Source organism: Salvelinus fontinalis, chromosome 40 (genome assembly GCF_029448725.1).
Source record: "Salvelinus fontinalis isolate EN_2023a chromosome 40, ASM2944872v1, whole genome shotgun sequence".
In the NCBI taxonomy this organism is placed as follows: domain Eukaryota; kingdom Metazoa; phylum Chordata; class Actinopteri; order Salmoniformes; family Salmonidae; genus Salvelinus; species Salvelinus fontinalis.
Genome location: NC_074704.1, coordinates 16,367,216 through 16,393,415, shown reverse-complemented (window position 1 = coordinate 16,393,415; position 26,200 = coordinate 16,367,216). Strand labels below are relative to the sequence as shown.

Sequence of the window (26,200 nt, the reverse complement as noted above, 5' to 3'; positions counted from 1 at the left end):
TTACTGATGAACTACTGAGGCAGGAGATGGTAATATGTAAAATATATATTCCAGACCTGCGATTTATAGCAATTTTGAGAATGACCATTACCATTAATAAATGCATTGCTTGCAGCCAGAGCAATTTGGGCCTAATGTTTCACATCTGATAAATAATTAATGTTTCTCTTTTCTCTCCTGAGGAGGTACTTAGTGTAACTTGGGAGGTGTTTGGCTGTAGTTATAAGATGCACCTGGCCATGCGTATACTGTGCATTAGAAACATCTAACTAATGTTGAACCAACCCCCCCCCCCCCCCCCCCCCCTGCCCCTTTGGTCCTCAGAACAGCCTCAATTCATCAGAGCATGGACTCTTCAAGGTGTCGAAACCCTTCCACAGGGATGCTGGCCCATGTTGACTCCAATGTTTCCCACAGTTGTGTCAAGTTGGCTGGATGTCCTTTGGGTGGTGGACCATTCTTGATACACACAGGGAACTGTTGAGCGTGAAAACCCCAGCATCATTGCCATTCTTGAGACAAACCGGTGCGCCTGGCATCTACGACCATACCCCTTTCATAGGCACTTAAATCTTTTGTCTTGCCCATTCACCCTCTGATTGACACATATGCACAATACATGTCTCAATTTTCTCATAGCTTAAAAATCCTTATTTTACCTGTCTCCTCCACTTCCTCTACACTGATTGAAGTGGATTTAACAAGTGATATCAATGAGGGATCATAGCTTTCAACTGGATTCACCTGGTCAGTCTGTCATGGAAAGAGCAGGTGTTCATAATGTTTCGTACACTCAGTGTATACAGCATACAGGTTTAATATATGTGCGTACCTCTTGTTCTCTCTCTCATTCTTTCCCTCTCTCTCTTCCTCCTTCTCTCTCTATCTCAATCACTCACTCTCCGTACTTACCCCCCTCTCTACTTACCTGACTACCCAGACTCCTTGCTCCAGCTAAATGCTACGCCACGCCCACGACCGTTAGTTTATTCTCCGCAATGAGTCTGAATCTGAGTACCTCCCAGACGATTTCTTGAATGCAAACAAATTCTATCCATTTTGATTGGATCCCAGAAACCGATGGGTTGGGCCAGAGCCAGAACACACATAGGTGAAGCAGTGGGTTTGAAAACTGGCTTTGATAACCTGATTGGTTAGAAATGATCCAATCACTGATGACTTTGTTTTGTACAACACCCCTCATTTTGAACTCACGACAAATAGCTTCAATGATGGCAGTCTCAGACGAGCAGCGGAGGAATTCAGTTTGAGTCGTCAGGCAACCTCTCTACCTCCCTCCCTTCCTTCCTTCCTCACTCCCTCTCCCTCTCTCCTACTCCTGTCTTTCCCCTTTCCTTCATTTATCTTGCAGTGGTCCCTTAGAGCTATTCCTCCTCATTATTTGCATGTCTTAGATTGAGGGACTTCTAGAAAACACACACACACACACACACACACGCACACACGCACACACGCACACACGCACACACGCACACACGCACACACACACACACACACACACACACACACACACACACACACACACACACACACACACACACACACACACACACACACACACACACACACACACACACACACACACACACACACAAACACAAACACACAGAGAGAGAGATAGATCACTTAACTACTGTATCTGGTAGCTAGCTACTGTCTCTTTTGTCATCAGAGGCTTTCTGTCTTCTGTCGGTTTTGCCCTCTGTCAGACATCAAAACAAGGTGAGCTGTTATGAGTCAGGTGGAAGGTGAGAGTGAGGGGTGAGGCAGCATCAGGGAACAATTTCTTTCTGCCGGTGAGTGAGTGGCGTGACCATGGCGAGAGGCTATTGTCTGACTCATTACTCATATTCAGATATGACAAAGAGAGAGGGAGAAGGAGGGAGGAGGGGGAGAGAGGGAGAAGGAGGGAGAGAGAGCGATTAGACGAGTTAGATACTCGATTGGTGTCGTGGATGTAAACTGAAAGTAGTCCTGAAGGTAGCCCTGAACTCTCCAGAAAGCGAGTAGCATTCACACAAAGTGGGTTGATGTGGGTTGATGACACATAGCGACACTAGACTGTGTAACATGTTTAAGTTCAACTGAGTGGCAAAGTCAAGTAGTCATAACTTACTCAAACTGATTTGCTCATACTTGAATAAATTCAGTTCTTGTGACTGAAACCAAAGCCATATATAGAGCCATATTCACCATATACAGTGCATTCAGAATGTATTCAGACTCCTTGACTTTTTCCACATTTTGTTACGTTACAGCCTTATTCTAAAATGGATTAAATAGTTATTTTTCCTCATCAATCTACACACAACACCCCATAATGACAAAGAAAAACAGGTTTTTAGAAAATTTTGCAAATGTATTAAAACCAAAACATGAAATATCACATTTACATAAGTATTCAGACCCTTTACTCAGTACTTTGTTGAAGCACTTTTGGCAGCGATTACAGCCTTGATTCTTCTTGGGTATGACGCTACACGCTTGGCACACCTATATTTGGGGAGTTTTTCACATCTTTCTCTGTAGAATCTCTCAAGCTCTGTCAGATTGGATGGGGAGTGTTGCTGCATATCTATTTTCAGGTCTCTCCAGAGATGTTCGATAGGGTTCAAGTCCGGGCTCTGGCTGGGCCACTCAAGGACATTCAGAGACTTTCCCGAAGCCACTCCTGCGTTGTCTTGGCTGTGTGCTTCGGGTCGTTGTCCTGTTGGAAGGTGAACCTTCGCCACAGTCTGTGGTCCTGAGCGCTCTGGAGCAGGTTTTCATCAAGGATCTCTCTGTACTTTGCTCCGTTCATCTTTCCCTTGATCCTGACTAGTCTCCCAGTCCCTCTACGGTGAAGCATGGTGGTGGCAGCATCATGCTGTCAGGATGTTTTTCATCTTTGTCATTATGGGGTATTGTGTGTAGATTGATTGAGGGGGGGAAATTATTTTATCCATTTTAGAATAAGGCTGTAACGTAACAAAATGTGGAAAAAGGGAAAGGGTCTGAATACTTTCCAAATGCACTGTATAGTGCCATACACTCAACCTACTTCATATATTTCATAGAGTCCTATAGATGGCCCTACATGAGGACTTTCTTTTGCTGTATGGGGACTTTTGAAGTCCCTTAAAAGGAAACTTCACAATTTTTCAACTTCATGAACATCACCTCCAGCACCACCCCAACACAGACATATGTGACAATTGTTTATTTCTATGTTTGGTAGTAAAAATAGATAGAGGAAGATACGTGTTTCCAGTGACATCATCGTTGTGCATCGTGTGATTGTGTGATTGTGCGTAGGCATTGCCAACTAATTGCCTACTAATTCTCTACTAATTGGTTGATGATGTCCCTGGAAAGACTCATCTTTCTCCATTGTTTTTACTACAAAATATAGAAACGGGCCATTTTCACATATGTTAATGTTGGGGTGGTGCTGGAGAATATGAGGTAGATTTCCCTTTAAGCTCCTCGTCCGTTAAATGTAGGCCCGGCATTCCTTCCAATAACTTGAGGAGAAAGCAAAACCAACAGAGGTGAACCCAGATAAACAGTCATATGCACCTTAACAAAGGTTAAACGTGTATTATATACCCTTAGACCGAGGGTTTGACTAATTCCTTTTCTCCATGACTCGGGGATTTGATATCCCCATTTAAGCTCGATGAATCAGACAAACATATAAACACTGTGCTTATAAATCGTTGATATCGGAGTCTTAAGGGAATGAAGTGCATATTTGTATCGAATAAATGGTTATGGACTGGTTAATGAATAAATAATCCTCTAATACATGAGACACTGTCTTGTGATGGTAATTGTCTGTGAATTACTGAGACAAGAGAGAAGGTAATTATGCCAAAGATATATTCCAGACCTGCGATATATAGCCATTTTGAGAATGACCATTACCATTAATGAATGCCTTGCTTTCAGCCAGAGCCATTTGGGCCTAATGTTTCACATCTGATAAATAATAATATTCATTTTTCCAGCGGAGATACTTATTGTACTTCGGGAGGATTTCAGCTGTTGTTATAGGATGCGCCTGGCCATGTGTATATATATATATATGCTAGGCTCTATACTCTCTCTCTCTCTATACTCTCTCTCTCTCTCTCTCTCTCTCTCTCTCTCTCTCTCTCTCTCTCTCTCTCTCTCTCTCTCTCTCTCTCTCTCTCTCTCTCTTTCTCTCTTTCTTTCTTTCTTTCTTTCTTTCTTTCTTTCTTTCTTTCTTTCTTTCTTTCTTTCTTTCTCAATCTCACTCCTCCCCCTGCCTTTCCCATTCTCTTTATTTACTCTCTATGGTCCCTTGGAGCTATTCCTCCTTCCTCCATGGCATTTCCTAGATTGGAGAACTGGTTCTCTAGCCAGTACTTATTTTAGTGTACAAATACTTCTCACTCTCCCTCTTCTCCAACTTGCCTGACTAAGTGCTAACACTATATGTGTCTCAAATGGCACCCTATTCCCTATATGATGCACTACTTTTGACCAGATCCATATGGAGCCTGGTTAAAATTAGTGCACTAACTAGGGAATAGGGTGCAATTTGAGACACGACCTCAGTGTTGGGGGTTAGCTAATTAGTCAGAGTGATTTCCTGCCTCTCTACCCCTTCTTCTTGCATATGTTTAATTCAACTCTGTTCCTTATGAAAGTCATAGCTCAGCTCAAATAACATTTTTCACATTTTCCACTGCCATGTTTTAACATAGAAATATATTGACCATGTTCTGTGGCCAGAATAGCATATGCTCAAAGGCAGATATTGTATAAGGCACAAATGCTATGGAAGGAACCGACTGTATGGTACATGCAGTACAGTACTGTACATACATAGTAACGTGTTCAACATGACCTGATCTAATGTTATGACATGGTTATGGAATGGTTAATGATGTTACAAATGGTATTAGTATGTGTTGTGGACTGAAGACCTTTATGGTTGGCCTTCACTGGTGTTCTTTGAAGACCATTGTGTAAAGACCTTGTTAAAGACCTTACGTAATGGAACATCATTTCACTACAGTTCAAATGCCTGCAATTCAGCTTGGCTTTAATGGTGGTTCGGATTAGTTTAATTAAACATGATTATCAGTTGAATAACAAGAATTGTCAAGGGGATTATTTGAATGAAAATGTGCTGATATTGAGGTCTGTTAACTGAGGCCTTGACTTCACCCTTCAGGAAAATAAACAAATATTAACGAACAGTATCACCATTCAGTCGGCCGTTAATAAATGACTGTTTACATGTCATGCTTGATCGCTCACGTTTAAAATGGAAAAAGTCCACAAACACAAACTAAAACAATTAAATAAAGTCTCATGCCTCGTTGACTTCTCTGCTGTAATCAGTAAACTAATACATCATTTGCCTTAGCTGTCGCAGGTGTTTTTGTAAAAAAAAAAGTAACACATCCAAACTTTCCCAACTTGACCATTCTCACAAGGTTTGCGCCTCATTGGCTGGACAGCAAGTAAACAAATTAAGCTCAAAAAACAACAAACAAAACAAAGCCCAGTATTGACATTATTCATGTTTTTACCTTGGATACTTCACAGTAACCAGTTAGTTAAAAAAAATACTGACTCCAAAATAAATAGTGAAAAAAGAAGCAACCAAAAGGCATTTATTCCATGCTTATTCAGGATATTCAATTGTACCATGCTTCCTTCCCTAAATAAGCTTTCCTGTTTCTTGAAAGAATCCCCCCTCGGCTCAAACCATCTACCGATAGAGATTGCGCTATCTGTGTGTGTGTGTGTGTGTGTGTGTGTGTGTGTGTGTGTGTGTGTGTGTGTGTGTGTGTGTGTGTGTGTGTGCGCGAACCATCTCTGTGTAGCAGCTCAGTAGAGATTGGGATATCTCAGTATCCTACCGAAGTGCTGACTAGCGAAACAATGCTCACATTGAGACCACCGGCTGTGCCGCGGCTCCCCTGCTAGGCCCCCTGCCACACACACACACACATCAGCCCCCCCCCCCCCCCCCCCCCCCCCCCCGCTGATCTCAAGCCTTGTTAGGAGTATGTAGCCATATCTCCAGTACAATGACACTATCACCATACACAATCCCTTTTACAGCTTCATATTTAACCTGGGAATGTGTGTGGGGTTTTCACATGGAAAGAATGTGTGGAGAGTTGACAGATCGTGTCCTCAGCTTCAGCCCTGTTCTGGTGATTCTTCTGAGGCACATTTCTGTTGCCCTCTTGTGCCATGTAGGTAACATAACTTCTCAAGAATGTAAATGAACTTGAGAGCAATTTTTCCTACGGAAGTAGAAGTAATTGCATTATTTGTGAAGTGAACAGGACTAATTATATAACGAGTTATGCTCATATTATATCACATTGACTGTAATGGGAAAATGCTAAACTATTTGAATTAAAGTAAACTATATCTGGACTGTCACTTAGATGTTTGTGTTGAATGTTTATTTTACAGTATTCATTTAATCTGTCTTGTCTGACTGAATACAGTATGTGACTCCCATCGGCTTTCTCCCCACAGCTGTACAGCTCGGTGGAGTTTGGAAGGAGGTGGCAACTTGTCCATGAGAGGGTGGCCCCCAATCGATTCTACTGGTAAGCACAGCAACCTATAACCTTCTTCCTGTCTTCCCTAATGTCGAGACTAACTATAAATTGACATCCTTTTTGGTCTTTGGAAGGAGATATGCCAGAGTGAATCCTCTTCTTTGCATTACATTATTGATGTGTCTGCGCCTGTGCTTTCTCAACATGAGATAGCAAGGTACTGACACTCCAAAGAGGTTCAGACTTCTAACGAATGCAGCGGTCCATTAGGGTTTGTTAGTGAACTCACTGAGCTGAATGGTTCAGCGTTTGGAATGCAGCTAACGATGTGGTCTTCATTTGGTTGAGCGTGGCTAGTGGACACTGGAATGTGAACAGACCGAGTAGTCAACACATGAGTGGGATTTTGGAGTTTTTTAAATTTCAGTCAGACCTGTTGGAGCTCTGGAGGGTCCTGTTCAATGTTATTCCTAAAGCAAGGTTATATCCAAGGTTTTGGAGTTATGTTTGGAATGTTAGTTGGAGGGAGTTAAATGGATTTGGATATGCATGAAATACCTTGTACAATTAAAGCTGCAAATATATATTTATTCTTCTCTTTATGAACTTCTCCGTCATGGGATACAGCAGTCCTAGATAATACTTGATAATAAGAGCATTGTAGTTTGATTTGATCTTCTGTTTGAACCATATAGCCTTAGGTCTTTGAAAGTATGACCTTACTTGACTGTCAGTCAAATCCACCCCATGAGAATGCTCTTGTCTTCTATCTATATTCTGCTGGGATTTGATCTTCCTTCTACTGTTTTGTTTCTTGTTATCCTCCTCTGTTCTCCATCTGTTCTACTTCGTAGCTGGTCCCACGTCTGCCAGACATGAACTGTCAAATCCAGTCATTTTTAACACAACTGGCTTAAATCGGATGTATAAAAAAAGAAGCTTTTGTTGAGTAAATCCGGGAGAAACTGTCAGTGGTAACAAGCTAGGCAGTTCTGGGAAGAGGATGCCTAGAGGGTTTGCTTCTGCACTCCTTGAGTGAGTGAGATTTATTTTTAGGACTGTGTGAACCCTGTTAATAAGGTTTTGGGAAACTTCCTTTCTGAATCAGACCATTGTAGTTGAAAAGAAAAGGCACAGTCGTGAGCAGGTTCACGTGTTTTGTCATGAATCTTGTTCTGGGGGCAGCTTTGCAGAGTGGTCACTAGCACAGCCACAAGTTCATAAAATCTGATTTTAAACCTAACCCTAATCTTAATCACACTGCTAACCCTGATGCCTAACCCTAACATTAAATTAAACCAAAGAGCTAATACATTTTTACAATATAGCCAATTTTGACTTTGCAGCTGGCCCATCAAGCAGAAATTGCTCAGTTCTGACTCTAGGACAGGACGCGTCCCAAAAAATGTCAACCTGCCAGTCGTGAGCAGATTTTCATCTAGAATCTGGATCACATCTAAAGATCACATCCTCTCTGTTTTTTTATGTGAGGCAAGAGCTTCATCTCATGAAAATACTTCTAATAATTTTTACCTGTTTAACTTCTCTAGGGTATGTGGGACGTTAGCGTCCCACCTCGTCAACAGCCAGTGAAACTGCAGGGTGCCAAATTCAAAACAACAGAAATCCCATAATTAAAATTCCTCAAACATACATGTATTTTACACCATTTTAAAGCTACACTTGTTGTAAATCCAGCTAAAGTGTCCGATTTCAAAAAGGTTTTACGATGAAAGCACACCAAACGATTATGTTAGGTATGAGCCAAGTCACAGAAAAAGACAGCCATTTTTCCAGCCAAAGAGAGCAGTAACAAAAAGCAGAAATAGAGATAAAATGAATCACTAACCTTTGATGATCTTCATCAGATGACACTCATAGGACTTCATGTTACACAATACATGTATGTTTTGTTCGGTAAAGTTCATATTTATATCCAAAAATCTGAGTTTAGGCGGGACGCTACTGTTTCACTTGGCACAAAGCCTGAGAAAATGCAGAGCGCCATATTCAAATTAATTACTATGAAAATTACTATAAAATCAAACTTTCATTAAATCACACATGAAAGATACCAAATTAAAGCTACACTGGTTGTGAATCCAGCCAACCTGTCAGAATTCAAATAGGCTTTTCGGCGAAAGCATACGATGCTATTTTCTGAGGATAGCACCATTGTAAACAAAGTGAGATAAGCATATTCCAACCCTGCAGGCACGACACAAAACACAGAAATAAAAATATAATTCATGCCTTACTTTTGACGAGCTTCTGTTGTTGGCACTCCAATATGTCCCATAAACATCACAAATGGTCCTTTTGTTCGATTAAATCCGTCGATATATATCCAAAATGTCAATTTATTTGGCGCGTTTGATCCAGAAAAACACAGGTTCCAATTTGCTCAAACGGACGACAAAATATCTCAAAGGTTACCTGTAAACTTTGCCAAAAAATGTAAAACTACTTTTGTAATGCGCTTCAATCAAACAGGACACCTAGAGTGACTCGACTTCAAGATGGCCGTATTTCTTCATTACACAAAGGAATAACCTCAACCAATTTCTCTATTCTGTTGACATAAAGTGGAAGCCGTAGGAACTGCAAGCAGGTCGCTTAGAAATCTGGTTTCCCAATGAAACCTCATTGAAAAGAGAGTGACCTCAAAAAATAAAAAATCTGAATGGTTTGTCCTCTGGGTTTCGCCTGCTAAATAAGTTCTGTTATACTCACAGACATGATTCAAAAAGTTTTATAAACTTAAAAGTGTTTTCTATCCAAATCTACTAATCTAATAATAATAATTTGCATATCTTATCTTCTGTGGATGAGTAGCTGGCAGTTTAATTTGGGTATGCTTTTCATCCAAACGTGAAAATGCTGCCCCCTACCCTAGAGAAGTTAAACCACTAGTCACAAGGGAGACAACATCACAGCTAATCACATGTCTAATCATTATTACTGCCCCTTACATCTTCCCACATTGGAGATGCTGTAGATTCAAACTCACCACTAGTACAGTCTATGAGAATTGAAATAGGTGAGCTTAAAGAATGGTTGTTCACCCTTAGTTTTTAAACTGAAGAGAGAATGAGGGAGTTAGGTAAATAGGGCAGTCTCCAGAGATTATGCGTTTTATCTAGGAAATCACCAATACTGCCAAAAAGTGCCATAATTAAGACCGGGGGGTGGGCTCTGTGTGTGATCTCATCTCCCTTTGTGTGCCGTCTCCTTTGCTCTATGAAGATATCCCTCTGATTTCCTTTTAGTAAATATATCAGGCCTGTAATGATTTTGTGCAACTGCACCGTGTCTGCGGGCGTTCTGAGCAAGCAAATCAATTACTTTCCCTCTTGCTAATGTCAGGATGTGTTCTCCATCAATCTGTCAGGAAAGTAAGGGCAGTTTGGTACGGTTTGGCCTTGAACACGGTAACATCACACCCAACACCTGAGGTAGTTTTCCTTTTTACCTCAATGAACAACCCTTTGAGGTGTTCCTCAGGGTTATAGCCTGGGGCCCTTGAAGTTTCTGGTAATCGTCATTCTGGTTGTCATTTCCCCTCAGTATTCTACATTTATCTGACAAGCAATCTCAGGGATAAGATGGTAAGTATAAGCTCGGTAGCATCAGTGAAATCCTTCTGTCCTTCCTTGCTAAAGAATAGCGATGTACCTGAAAGAAATGTGTCTTCTCCCCCGCAGGTCGAAAACGGGTTTAGACAAAGAACCGGGCTTAATTCACCTGGAAACCATCATCTCTGAAGGACGTGAGTAATTCAATTTTCAGAGTTCCTGCTCTGTTCCTCAATTTTCCGGTGTCTCTACTATACCATGAGCCTTGAACTAAAGTGGAAAGGGATTGAGAGGGTATGTAGGGCTACGGGCCACACGATTGAAGGCGCCGGGGACGCACAATGACGATTGAGAAAAGTAATGCATATATTAGAATGCCTTTAAAACCAGAGTGATCCTGATACTCAACATTCTGAATGTCAATGGAATGGATGGAAACACAATGGCCACCTGTCCGTGTTATGGCACGGACAGAATTCATTTGAATGGATCTACCTGATACAGTGATGCATGATACAATACCAATTCACAATTTATGTTTTTCTACTCTGTCATGAACACATTATATTTACCATATATCCTAACATCAAAAGGTTGAGTCAGATATGGAGGTAACACATGACATACACACCTCATAGTTAATCTATGCCATTGTACTGGAGATACATCTCTCAAAACTTAAGGGGTATTCTTCCCGGCTCTCAACTAACTCAATAGACAAAAATAGAAGCTCCCCTCTAATCCCTGACAGAAAGCAAACAACCACCCTTTTGGCCGTGGTGGCAGAATCACCCCCAGTTAGCAGCCTCCACAGATACAGACACCCTTGTGACAGCGCAAGCTTTGCCCCAGTATGGCCATCACCATTGATCACGCGGCTTGCTGTGTAAACCAGACAACATAGTTAGCTGAAGCCTAACACACAGGGACAGCCAGTTCCACACCTCTCTCCCCACCTCACACTGCGATAGAGGGGAAAGAAAGCAATTGGCCTCCCTGGTCCACCCTCCACTTTCCCCTCGCTTTTCGCTCACCACTTTATTGACACAATTAATGTGAGACACCTGATGGAAGGCTAGCTCGCTGTGAAGGCTGCCTGTCCCCCATTGGCTATTATGATCATTGATTCAATGGCTACGGCTTCTTCTCTCCGTGTGTGCAGAGGCGCTGTACGTCACCTGCAAGCTGCAGAACTGCACCGAGGCCAATAAGGGCAAGCCGTTCCCTGGCTACATTGACCCCAATTCCCTTGTGGTGCAAGACGAGTATGTGTTTGTCCAGGTAGGTAATTGCCCATATCTGACGTGAACCGGAAGTTAGAAGGACATGAACCAGAACAGAGCTGTGTGTGTAAGAGAACATGTAGTAGGATTATCAGAAATGTTGCGATCATATTAGTATGTATATTGTGTGAATATTTGCCATTGGGATTGATGTGTTATACTGCTTGAATGTGAACGAACAATGGCATGTGTGTGAGAGAGAACATGTTATACGTTTATTGGAAATGTATTATAACAGATTATATTAATCAGGGCTTTAGTATGTAGTATGCTTTGATGGGTCGTATTTCTTGAGTGTGTTTTTTCATTCAATGGTTTCACGACCTGCAGGTGTCAACTGGTGGGCGTCCAATCTACTACGTGTCAGCCAAGCGGGAAGTCTTCACACCCATGAAGCTACCCAAGTACACCTTGCCTAAGGTATAACCCACAGACCCACATGGTCATACAATGGTTGATCAACATTCCAGGATAGGAGCAGGAAGGAAGACTGAGTAGGGAGGACAGAAGCATGAAGTAGAGGGTGCAGAAGTGTCTAGGGTTCATGCCGGGAACAAAGCGGGACCCCTGCTGCAGGAGGGAGTATATGGTTCCGGAAGCGAGAGTGTTACCCACTCGACCAGACTCCGGCCCAGTGGTTATATATCTATGATTCAACCTACCTTAAATGCATCAAAAGAATAACCTCTATGGGAATTCAAACCTAAGCCATCATGAGACCAATACTGGAAACAACACAGGTAGCTTTCTATCTAGCATCTCTTTGTTATTTATGAGTGAACTGAGGCCAAAACCAACTGGCGTTATTTCTGGCATTGTTATTCAATGCAGCTATATGCTTGTGGTCTCTCTTGTGGCCTTCCCGCCTCTCCATTGACAATTAAACATGTTTTATTCAATCAAGCCATGGGCCATCCTAGTCTTTCTCTCGCTCTCACTCTCTCACTCTCTCGCTCTCTCTCTTGCTCTCTCTCTCTCTTTCTCTCTTTCTCTACACACTGAGGTGTGCAGGCGCAGTCAGAGGTAGATGAAATTCACTAGTGAGAACAGCTTGTGTCCCTCTGTGTTAGTGCGGGCCGACAAGCACACAATTCAAGTTAATAAGTGTAATATCCACCTCGCTGGAGTTACGTTGGTGAGAATGAGGTCGGATACTGATTTATTCTTATGATTAAACCCAGCGGGGGTGGGATGGGTAAATTGGGTAGACGGAGGTTCTCGAAAGGCCACTGTAATACACCCGTTGACATATTATTATTAACAGGCGTTGATTGTGGGTACATGGAAATCAAAGCTGATTCAAAGTGTCAATTTTTAAGGTTAATCAAGGGAGAGGTTAGATTCGATTGTAATTTATGTTCTTTTCTTGTGATTATGCGCTGGATTAATTACAATGCATTCTAAATAAACTATCCTCTCCATTGGGGAGCTACGGTAGTTAGAGATAGTACCAAATCAACATTGTATTTAATCAGATCACTTCCATTGTACTATACTTCTGAAGCAGTGGATAGTTTTTCTGTCACCTTACTGGTGAAAAGGAGGGGGAAGCTATACATTTTGAGAGTTACATACTGCATCACCTCTGTTAATTTGATAATTACATGGGGATTTTAAAATTGGAGTTTCGAGTTTGAGTCTGTGTTGCTTGATACTGTCTTCATTAAGTTGTTCATTCCAGTGTAATTCCGCTGTAATTACTATTGTGTAATTATTCTATTGTGTAAGTGAAATTACAGTTGGCCTGCATGGCATTAATTAAATCTGATTGTTTCACCAATGCAATCTATTTGAAATGGTTAGCTACCAACTAATTATTGAATTGTAATGAAACAAAATCGCTGTAAAAATGATTAATTTAAATGTTCAATTAACTTAGTGCACCAAACATTGCGTTGCCCTCAGAACAGCCTCAATTCGTTGTGGCATGGACTCTACAAGGTGTCAAAAGCGTTCCACAGGGATACCAGCCCATGTTGACTGCAATGATTCCCACAGTTGTGTCAAGTTGGCTGGATATCCTTTGGATGGTGGACCATTCTTGATACACACAGGAAACTGTCGAGCGTGAAAAACTCAGCAGCGTTGGAATTCTTGACACAAACCGGTGCGGCTGGCACCTACTACCATACCCCATTCAAAGGCACAAATCTTTTGTTTTGCCCATTCACACTCTGAATGGCAAGAATACACAATACTTGTCTCAATTTTCTCAATGCTTAAAAATCATTTTATAACCTGTCTCCTCCCCTTCCTCTACACTGATTGGAGTGGATTTAACAAGTGACATCAATAAGGGATCATAGTTTTCACCTGATCAGTCTATGTCATGGAAAGAGCAGGTATTCCTGATGTTTTGTACACTCAGTGTGTATTATTCTGTAATCAATTACAGCTTAAAAATGTATGTATTTATTCCAATTTCATGATAAAGTGTACAGTATATGCAACTTAATGTCAAATGTAACCTGCTGACATTCTTTCTCTGCTAGGATCTGCATGTGATCAGTACGGATGAGAACCGGGTGGTTGCGGCGGTGCAGGAGTGGAACCAGAACGACACCTACAACCTGTACGTGTCAGAGACTGGAGGGGTCTTCTACACCCTGGCCCTGGAGAACGTAGTCAGCAGCATGGGGCACGAGGGCAACGTCATGATAGACCTGTATGAGGTAAATACTGTATACAGCGTCATGATAGGCCTCTATGAGGTGAATACTGTATACAACGTCATGATAGGCCTGTATGAGGTAAATACTGTATACAACGTCATTATAGGCCTTTATGAGGTAAATATACAACGTCATGATAGACCTCCTGTACATGTACAAAGTAAATATACTGGAGATAAAGTAGATGCACCTGTATGTGTTCCTGAGGCTGGTCTAGTGGGTAACACTGCTGCCTGCAACACATATACGTCATCCTGGCTCCACGGCTTCTCTGAATCTTCCTCCCTCTCTGTCTCTGCTCATCTCTACCTATCTCTGTCTCAATAAAATAAAAATACTGTGAATAATATACATATATATAAACTCAGCAAAAAAATAAACGTCCCTTTTCAGGACCCTGTCTTTCAAAGATAATTTGTAAAAATCCAAATAACTTCACAGATCTTCATTGTAAAGCGTTTAAACACTGTTTCCCATGCTTGTTCAATGAACCATAAACAATTAATGAACATGCCCCTGTGGAACGGTCGTTAGGACACTAACAGCTTACAGACGGTAGGCAATTAAGGTCACAGTTATGAAAACGTAGGACACTAAAGAGGCCTTTCTCCTGACTCTGAAAAACACCAAAAGAAAGATGCCCAGGGTCCCTGCTCATCTGCGTGAACGTGCCTTAGGCATGCTGCAAGGAGGCATGAGGACTGCAGATGTGGCCAGGGCAATAAATTGCAATGTCCGTACTGTGAGACGCCTAAGACAGCGCTACAGGGAGACAGGACGGACAGCTGATCATCCTCGCAGTGGCAGACCACGTGTAACAACACCTGCACAGGATCGGCACAAACCCACCGTTGCTGGACCAGACAGGATAGGCAAAAAGTGATCTTCACTGACGAGTCGCGGTTTTGTCTCACCAGGGGTGATGGTCGGATTTGCGTTTATCGTCGAAGGAATGAGCGTTACACTGAGTCCTGTACTCTGGAGCGGGATCGATTTGGAGGTGGAGGGTCCGTCATGGTCTGGGGCGGTGTGTCACAGCATCATCAGACTGAGCTTGTTGTCATTGCAGGCAATCTCAACGCTGTGCGTTACAGGGAAGACATCCTCCTCCCTCATGTCGTACCCTTCCTGCAGGCTCATCCTGACATGACCCTCCAGCATGACAATGCCACCAGCCATACTGCTCATTCTGTGCGTGATTTCCTGCAAGACAGGAATGTCAGTGTTCTGCCATGGCCAGCGAAGAGCCCTGATCTCAATCCCATTGAGCACGTCTGGGACCTGTTGGTTCGGAGGGTGAGGGCTAGGGCCATTCCCCCCAGAAATGTCCGAGAACTTGCAGGTGCCTTGGTGGAAGAGTGGGGTAACATCTCACAGCAAGAACTGGCAAATCTGGTGCAGTCCATGAGGAGATGCACTGCAGTACTTAATGCAGCTGGTGGCCACACCAGATACTGACTGTTACTTTTGATTTTGACCCCCGCCCTTTGTTCAGGGACACATTATTCCATTTCTGTTAGTCATATGTCTGTGGAACTTGTTCAGTTTATGTCTCAGTTGTTGAATCTTGTTATGTTCATACAAATATTTACACATGTTAAGTTTGCTGAAAATGAACGCATTTGACAGTGAGAGGACGTTTCTTTTTTTGCTGAGTTTATATATATATATATGTGTATACAGTGAATATACTGTAAACAAGGCAGGAGTGTGGTGAAGGAGCATGCTTAATGTCATGATTGATCTGTAAATACACTGGAGAAATGGTTAATACATATACAGGGTTCACAATGCACAAGGGTGGTATGTAATGTTAGGAACAGAGATGGTTTGCCCAAGAGTGTAACCTTGAGATACCAATTGCCTTCATCTTTCCTGAGACCGGAAGTGAATTGTTGCCTCTGGAGCTATACTCTGGAATACCTATACCACATACTCTAGTGGTACAGAATATAGGCCCAGGCCTATAGTAGGCTTTGAAGTGTGGCGTCCCTGTGGGGCCATGATATCGAATGCAGCCAGAGTTGGCAGAAGTACAAACTATACAGTTTCAAGGTGTTCGACCCCCAAGCACTTTGATGTATTGAATGATTTCCAATCACACAGTTGACAGATGGAATGAATATATCACTGATAATAACCGTCAAACACAGCCTCGTTTAAATGCAATCTTCCTAAATAGACCTATTCTTTCTCTATATTACCTACTCCAGTACTATTAGATTATATTGACTAGCGATCAATGTGGGAGAGTTTAAGAACCAGGAGGTGTGGAGAATAAAGTAATCTCCTGTCACTTTTGGAAGTAAACCGAGTTGCTGTTCCATTTTCAAAGGCGCTTTGGAATGAACACAGAACTGCTGACGCGCACCTTATTGTCTTTGAGTAACTGCAGACATTAGCTTACATACCTGATACAAACGAGGGGCCCGCTGTCTACCAGATTGCCAGGGAAGAAAATATCAGCTCCATGGAAAATTAAATAATTAAGCTGTTGATGATATACCAGCCGCGTCTAAGCCCCTCATTTGGCCTTGCGATCGGCGATAGAATCAAATCCAGTCCCTTGATTGGGGTCGGGGACCCGAAACACAGCATATGCTAAAATCTGAGCTCCAGGCGAGACTGAAGTATCTGTCAATTATTGACGAGAAGGGAGTGCTTGGCAGATGCATGTGAGGACTTCAACTCAATTTCATATTCAGAGTTATTTCCCAAGCCCCCAAGTCCGATTAACTTAGGACACACATATCTTACTACATACAGAGTCTAGTCTAGACGATAAATCGCTTCTTACTTATTTTGTAATAAATGGCTTTTAGCGAGATGTTATCATGCTTTTATGGTTATAGGATGTGTGTGTGTATCACCAGAGGGGATCTACTGTAATGTGCATCATAATATATTGTGCTCTGCTTAATGCAGGAGATATGATTTTGATACAGATGTCGGATCTTAATTTGTTTTCTCTTTTGTTGCTGAGAATTTTCCTGCACTGCAGAAAATGCAGATGAGCTTTGTGATTTACATAAATTAACTGAAAACCTGCACTAACACACGGTTATGTAGTCCACTTTTTTGCCAGCTAATAGCCTAACCACTGATCAAGCAACATTGTGGACTAAATGTTAAAATCCTGTGGCTGCAGGATTATTTTGCCTTGACAATATAGGTCTAATTAAGATCCTACATCTGTATCACAATCATATCTTCTTCTAGTTGGCTGGGTTTCTGTACAGCACTTCGAGATATTATCTGATGTACGAAGGGCTATATAAAATAAAATTGATTGATTGATTGATATCTCCTGCATTAAGCAGAGCACAATATATTATGATGCATATTACAGTAGATCCCCCTCTGGCGATACACACACACACATCCTATAACCATAAAAACGTGATAACATCTCGCTAAACACCATATAATATATGTTTGTATTACAAGATAAGCAAGACGTGATTTATCGTCTAGACTCTATGAAAATGCGTAATATTAGTTAGGTATTTTTCTCTCTCATCCATTATTTTGATGAGACAGCCTGGTCTCGTATTTTGTTCATAACAAACTTACACTTTGCACTTTTTATGTTAATAAAAGACAAAAAAATAACATAAGATCACTTTTAGTGTAGAACAATGTGTCTGACCATTTCCCTAGAAATAGGTCTAGCACCTTCCTTGAAGTAACCACATTAGACCAGCTACAATTTGGTGCAGGATATAAAATAAGTATTACATCGTTACTTCTTTTAGAAGTATTACATCATGTTTTCCCTAATCTCTATCTCCTAGGTGGCGGGTATAAAAGGGATGTTCCTCGCCAACAAGAAGATGGACAACGTGGTGAAGACTTACATCACCTACAACAGAGGGAGAGACTGGAGGCTACTGCAGGCTCCCACTGCTGACCTGAGGGGCAACAGCATCCGCTGTGAACTAGTGAGGACACGCACACACACACACACACACACACACACACACACACACACACACACACACACACACACACACACACACACACACACACACACACACACACACACACACACAGATACACACACACCACACAACCAGGGTGCACGCACGTACCAAAAACACATGGATACACACATGGGTACACACACACACACACACACACACACACACACACACACGTCATAACACTGTTGGACTTGTCAACGGGGCCTTGTCAGAAGTTGACTGAGCCGGGCCGTTTGCCGCGGTGCTGAGGTGGTGAGGGAAGGGGGATAGAGCTCTGAAAGAGCACTGCTCGTCAAAGCTGAGCGCTCCGGAGGTTGTGCAGCGGAGGAAGCTAGTGGAGCTGAAAGGTCAGCCATTTTGATTTTGATCCAGTCCAATAAACTGATCTCACGTTTAGAGCTGGAGATGTGTCAGAAAGAGAGAGACAAACTATGCCCTTCTTTTCTTTGTTTCTCCACAAACGTGGGTGTTGATTGTTCATGCTAGCTAATAGCTACTTTCAATGGCCAAAGTTGAGACCTTTGCTGTATTGTTTGTGGATATCAACTCTATTGGGGGTCTTTCTAATAGTTAAGTGTGCTGGCCGTCTAAAAGGCTCAAAGTAACACAGATTTGCTTTAATGGTCAGCGTTATTACAGTGTGTATTATAGATACAGGTCCCACTCAGCCAAGGGGTAGAGCATAGCCCCTTTTTAGCTTCCTTAATACACCCCAAAATAATTACCCTTTGATAAAGTAATTAGTGATTCAATAGCGCACCTCGCCTTCACCCTGTATTATGCAGTCATTTGTCAGAAAATGTCAGCCTTTTAATAAACCTCTAAACACAACACACACACAACACACACGCTCGCACTACTGGCATTTGCAGTGTCCTAATGAGAATTGTGTAGCTAAAGGTTATTCCAATCAAAACTAATGGTCAAATGAGCCAATGGGGAGTAGTGTTTGTGTGAGGATTTATGATGGGTGGGGCGGGGGGGGGGGTTGTGTATGTGCAAATGCGTGCGTGTGTCCCTGTGTGTGCGTGCATTCATGTGTGTGTCATTAAATCCCACCTCGATGGCCATTTGCTTGGTGGTCTTCTCTAATGAGTGTTTGTGTTGACATATAGTTAAGTCTATTCTGTTGACAGATCTTCCCCCTCCTTTGTTAATAAGTCAGACTAACTGTTCTGTTTGTCGTTCTTCCCCAGCCATACTGTTCCCTACACCTCCACCTACATGTGTCGGCCAATCCCTACACGTCGGGGAATATCGAGAGCAAGGACTCTGCCCCGGGGATCATTGTGGCCTCAGGTAGGTGAACATGGGATTTCATTTAAAGCGACAGTGTGGATTTGTAAAGTTACGTTTATTGCGCAAATTTTGTGAGGCTCAGATACTTGAGGGGTTTCTTTGACTTTATGAGTTTGCATACTTTATCGTTCCGGGAAGAACATATAGGCCTGTATTAAAGTGTTCAAACACTGGCAGTTATACAACTTAGGGGCTTCATTCATGTTGCAAATATATCCGGATTTAAATGATGTACTCAGCCCAAAGCATTTCCTGAAAAGTTTCTGATCCAGCATACTATAGGACGGCCATGCATAATATTTGTTGTTGGCCCGTACTGACATCCCTCCGCTGTCACCACTGTGCGTTGTATACAGATGGATTTACTAGCTAAGTGCTACACTTGGGAATTCTAGAGTGGGACAGCATCTTCAGAGTGCCTGCTGTTTCTCTTAAGTGCCTTTTCTTATTCTCCTCCAGTCACTGCCTGACTAGCGCCCTTCTATTGTCTTTTATATTGTGCTGTATGTAACTGTTGACTCTTCGTGACAGACTGCTTATCACTGGCTATACATGGCCCTTTCAGTCAGATATGACAGTCTCCCATTTGCACATGAACAGAGACTAAATATATGGTTTCGTAATGGTAAAATACCACCTTTGCCACCCAACTGAACATGCTTCTATTTCAGGGAAGTTAGGAACCAATATACACAGGCAGTTAGGAAAGCTAAGGCTAGCTTCTTCAAACAGAAATTAGCATCCTGTAGCACAAACTCCAAAAAGTTCTGGGGTACTGTAAAGTCCATGGAGAATAAGAGCACCTGCTCCCAGCTGCCCACTGCACTGAGGACATGAAACACTGTCACCACCGATAAATCCACAATAATTGAGAATTTCAATAAGCATTTTTCTACGGCTGGCCATGCTTTCCACCAGGCTACCCCTACCCCGGTCAACTACCCTGCACCCCCACAACAACTCTCCCAAGCCTCCCCCATTTCTCCTTCACCCAAATCCAGATAGCTGATGTTTTGAAAGATCTGAAATATCTGAACCCCTACTAATCAGCCGGGTTAGACAATCTGGACCCTCTCTTTGTAAAATTTTCTGCCGAAATTGTTGCAACCCCTATTACTAGCCTGTTCAACCTCTCTTTCATATCGTCTGAGATTCCCAAAGATTGGAAAGCTGCCACGAACATACCCCTCTTCAAAGGAGGAGACGCTCTAGACCCAAACTGCTATAGATCTTTCCTACCCTGCTTTTCTAAGGTCTTCGAAAGCCAAGTTAACAAACAGATTACCGACCATTTCGAATCCCACCGTACCTTCCCCGCTATGTAATCTGGTTTCAGAGCTGGTCATGGGTGCACCTCAGCCACGCTCGGGGTCCTAAACGATATTATAACCGCCATCGATAAGAGACATTACTGTGCAGCTGCATTCATCGACCTGGTCAAGGCTGTCGACTCTGTCAATCACCACATTCTTATCGGCAGACTCAACAGCCTTGGTTTCTCAAATGACTGCATCGCCTTGTTCACCAACTACTTCTCTGATAGAGTTCAGTGTGTCAAATCGGAGGGACTGTTGTCCGGACCTCTGGCAGTCTCTATGGTGGTGCCACAGGGTTCAATTCTCGGGCCGACTCTCTTCTCTGTATACATCAATGATGTCGGTCTTGCTGCTGGTGATTCTCTGATCCACCTCTACGCAGAAGGCCCCATTCTGTATACTTCTGGCCCTTCTTTGGACACTGTGTTAACTAACCTCCAGACGAGCTTCAATGACATACAACTCTCCTTCTGTGGCCTCCAACTGCTCTTAAATGCAAGTAAAACTAAATGCATGCTCTTGAACCGATCGCTGCCCGCACCTTCCTGCCCATCCAGCATCACTACTCTGGACGTTCATGACTTAGAATATGTGGACAACTACAAATACCTAGGTGTCTGGCTAGACTGTAAACTCTCCTTCCAGACTCACATCAAACATCTCCAATCCAAAATTAAATCTAGAATCGGCTCCCTATTTCGCAACAAAGCATCCTTCACTCATTCTGCCAAATATACCCTCGTAAAACTGACCATCCTACCGATCCTGGACTTCGGCGATGTTATCTACAAAATAGCCTCCAACACTCTACTCAACAAATTGGATGCAGTCTATCACAGTGCCATCCGTTTTGTCACCAAAGCCCCATATACTACCCACCACTGCGACCTGTACACTCTCGTTGGCTGGCCCTCGCTTCATATTCGTCACCAAACCCACTGGCTCCAGGTAATCTACAAGCCTTTGCTAGGTAAAGCCCTTCCTTATCTCAGCTCACTGGTCACCATAGCAGCCCCCACCCGTAGCACGTGCTCCAGCAGGTATATCTCACTGGTCACCCCCAAAGCCAATTCCTCTGTGGACGCCTTTCCTTCCAGTTCTCTGCTGCCAATGACTGGAACGAACTGCAAAAATCTCTGAAGCTGGAGACTCATCTCTCCCTCACTAGCTTCAAGCACCATCTGTCAGAGCAGCTGACAGATCACTCCACCTGTACATAGCCCATCTGTAAATAGCCCATCCAACTCCCTCATCCCAAAACTGTATTTAATGTTTTTATCTTGTTCCTTTGCACCCCAGTATCTCTACTTGCACATTAATCTTCTGCACATCTATTCACTCCAGTGTTCAATTGGTATATTGTAATTACTTCACAACCATGGCCTATTTATTGCCTTACCTCCCTTATCTTACCTCATTTGGACACACTGTATATAGACTTTGTCTACTGTATTATTGACTATGTTTGTTTATTCCGTGTGTAACTCTGTGTTGTTGTATGTGTCGAAATGCTTTGCTTTATATTGGCCAGGTCGCAGTTGTTCTCAACTTGTTCTCAACTAGCCTACCTGTTAAATAAAGTTTTTTTTTTTTTTTTTTTTAAGTGATAATGCCTGAGAAGCCGCTGTTTGGAGGATATCTTGGCACGGGGGTTGTTAGTCTCGAGATGAAGTCAATCACTTCAAACTGAAGCTGGAAAGACTGCAAATTAGCTACACTTCGTTTCGTTTCACCTTTTTCAATTGACATTTATTTGCATACATCTATAAAGATTATGTCAGCTAATTCATGATTTCGACTGGCTGAGAAACGTTGCCAGCCTGCCTGTCTGTCTCGTCCAGACTTCCGACATATTCATTACTATGGGACAGCTGGAGATTGATCTTGAATATTGAATCAATGACAGACAGACAGCAAGGTTTCTCTGCTGTTGAAAACTAAATGTTAGTCTAAAAGAAATGTGAGATAATGTCTAGATGCTTTTTATAGTGGAGATCAAGTTTATAAATTGCCTGGCTGGGCTGATGAGAAAGTGGATTCCACAGTCAGATGGAACAGAGTAAATAGGTATTTTAACGTCATAGATTTAGCTGGTCGTAACTTGTGGAATAGACACCGGCTGGAATGCGGTTCAGGATTAGACCCACCCGTTGTATAAAAAGGGACATTTGTTATATCGTTTTTTCCTTAAACTAAACAACCAGCCCTACCATCCACAGTGAGTTTTTCTCTTCCACGAGAACCTAGGTGGCAGCATGTCTGTGTCAACTAAAATTTGTGGCTAAACACAGGAAACCATATTCCAGAAACTCACAGTGGTGCCCAAAACTATACCCATCACGGTTTTGCCCTTTATGGCTGCCGACTGGGAGTCCGGGCACAGGAGTGCTTATCCGCTCAATGCACTCATCATCTCCCCACCGTTAGTGGAGTAAAACAAACACCACAGGGGGATCAGAGACTATGTCATGTCCCAAATATCCTCCTGTTCCCAATATAGTGCACTGCTTTTGATCAGAGCCTATGCACTAAATAGGGAATAGGGTGCCATTTTGGACTCAATACCAGCATCAGTCTCAGAATGGCTTCCCATTTTAGCTGTAGGGCTTTTAATTCCTGCTGGGCTAGACTAGTCTATGACATGTCTCCACACACCTTAGGAGTCAGGAGTGGGTCTAGTCTACTACTAGACAGTGCCATGTGGTCTCTGGAGAACTGAAGGGCTGGGACTTCATGGGGTAGTATAACTGGCATATTATGATAGAAGGTCTATCGCTAGTACAAGTACAATTGTTATTACAGAACATCTCTGTATCCATTATATAGAATATTATATTCATAATGTAACTGACTGTGTTTAGCTGAGTCATGGCTCTGGGACAACAGCTATGGGACCAGTCATTTATTTACATACAAACACACAAATCGTTATTTCACATCTCTGTATCCATTCAAAGTAGGCTACTGTAACCGCCAGTGTTTTGCTGGGTCATAGATCTTTAAAGCAACAGCTTTAGGGAAAGCGAGCAGAGCACTGTTTCACCTTGACACTGGATAAAAGCCCTTAATCCTAGGGTACAAATCTAGTTAAATAAAATCACATTTAATTTGTCACATGCGCAGAATACAACAAGTGTAGACTTTACTGTGAAATGCGTACATAACAATGTACAATGTACAATCTTTCCAACAATGCAGAGTTTTAAAAAAGCCAATAAAAAGAAAAATAGTAACACAGGAGGAATATAATACACAAGAATGGAGCTGCATACAGGGACTAGATCAATGTGCAGTAGTACGAGGTATTTGAGGTAGATATGTACATGAAGGCAGGGTAAAGTGACTAGGCATCAGGATAGATAATAATGAGGTAGATATGTACATGAAGGCAGGGTAAAGTGACTAGGCATCAGGATATATAATAATGAGGTATTTGAGGTAGATATGTACATGAAGGTAGGGTAAAGTGACTAGGCATCAGGATAGATAATAATAAGGTATTTGAGGTAGATATGTACATGAAGGCAGGGTAAAGTGACTAGGCATCAGGATAGATAATAATGAGGTATTTGAGGTAGATATGTACATGAAGGCAGGGTAAAGTGACTAGGCATCAGGATAGATAATAATGAGGTATTTGAGGTAGATATGTACATGAAGGCAGGGTAAAGTGACTAGGCATCAGGATAGATAATAATGAGGTAGATATGTACGTGAAGGCAGGGTAAAGTGACTAGACATCAGGATAGATAATAATGAGGTATTTGAGGTAGATATGTACATGAAGGTAGGGTAAAGTGACTAGGCATCAGGATAGATAATAATAAGGTATTTGAGGTAGATATGTACGTGAAGGCAGGGTAAAGTGACTAGGCATCAGGATAGATAATAATAAGGTATTTGAGGTAGATATGTACGTGAAGGCAGGGTAAAGTGACTAGGCATCAGGATAGATAATAATAAGGTATTTGAGGTAGATATGTACGTGAAGGCAGGATAAAGTGACTAGGTGTCAGGATAGATAATAATAAGTTAAACAAAGAACAGTAGAAGAGGCATACAGCATGCATGGGGGGAGAGAGATGATTTGGAGGGAGGGGGGCTCGGAGGGTTACACTCTGGAACAGTTCTACTGTACCCTCCTGTTAGGAAGGAGGTCAGGAGAGGGAGGGAGGGAAGGAAGGAAGAATGGAAGGAGACAGAGAGAGGGAGAAAATAGGGAGGGAGAGAGAGCCAGTGCGACAAACACACACACACAGAGCCAGTGCGACACAAACACACACAGAGAGCCAGAGAGACACACACACAGAGAGCCAGAGAGACACACACACACAGAGCCAGTCCGACACACACACACACAGAGCCAGTGAGAGAGACGCACACACAGAGCTAGTGAGACACACACACACAGAGCCAGAGAGACACACACACACACAGAGCCAGAGAGACACACACACACACACAGAGCCAGAGACACACACACACACACACACACACACACACACACACACACACACACACACACACACACACACACACACACACACACACACACACACACACACACACACACACACACAGAGCCAGTGAGAGACACACACACGCAGAGCCAGTGTGAGACACACACACGCAGAGCCAGTGTGAGACACACACACGCAGAGCCAGTGTGAGACACACACACGCAGAGCCAGTGTGAGACACACACACGCAGAGCCAGTGAGACACACCCACGCAGAGCCAGTGAGACACACCCACGCAGAGCCAGTGAGACACACCCACGCAGAGCCAGTGAGACACACCCACGCAGAGCCAGTGAGACACACCCACGCAGAGCCAGTGAGACACATCCACGCAGAGCCAGTGAGACACACCCACGCAGAGCCAGTGAGACACACCCACACAGAGCCAGTGAGACACACCCACACAGAGCCAGTGACACACACAGAGCCAGTGAGACACACCCACACAGAGCCAGTGAGACACACAGAGCCAGTGAGACACACCCACACAGAGCCAGTGAGACACACAGAGCCAGTGAGACACACAGAGCCAGTGAGACACACAGAGCCAGTGAGACACACAGAGCCAGTGAGACACACAGAGCCAGTGAGACACACAGAGCCAGTGAGACACACAGAGCCAGTGAGACACACAGAGCCAGTGAGACACACAGAGCCAGTGAGACACACAGAGCCAGTGAGACACACCCAGAGCCAGTGAGACACACCCAGAGCCAGTGAGACACACCCAGAGCCAGCGAGACACACAGAGCCAGTGAGACACACAGAGCCAGTGAGACACACAGAGCCAGTGAGACACACAGAGCCAGTGAGGCACACAGAGCCAGTGAGGCACACCCACACAGAGCCAGTGAGACACACCCACACAGAGCCAGTGACACACACAGAGCCAGTGAGACACACCCACACAGAGCCAGTGAGACACACAGAGTCAGTGAGACACACCCACACAGAGCCAGTGAGACACACCCACACAGAGCCAGTGAGACACA

General features: G+C 43.1%; 1 protein-coding gene across 3 annotated transcripts in view; it reads left to right on the top strand.

Annotated features, from left to right (window-relative positions):
• LOC129839784 (VPS10 domain-containing receptor SorCS1-like) overlaps positions 1-26,200 on the top strand; it is a 178,275-nt gene that overhangs the window by 118,216 nt on the left and 33,859 nt on the right. For all 3 annotated transcript variants that reach the window (XM_055907422.1, XM_055907423.1, XM_055907424.1), the window contains exons 5-11: positions 6,535-6,608; positions 10,265-10,329; positions 11,298-11,416; positions 11,749-11,838; positions 13,911-14,090; positions 17,885-18,031; positions 19,270-19,372. In XM_055907422.1, coding sequence (XP_055763397.1) covers positions 6,535-6,608; positions 10,265-10,329; positions 11,298-11,416; positions 11,749-11,838; positions 13,911-14,090; positions 17,885-18,031; positions 19,270-19,372 — 778 coding nt within the window. The remainder of the gene's footprint in view (positions 1-6,534; positions 6,609-10,264; positions 10,330-11,297; positions 11,417-11,748; positions 11,839-13,910; positions 14,091-17,884; positions 18,032-19,269; positions 19,373-26,200) is intronic.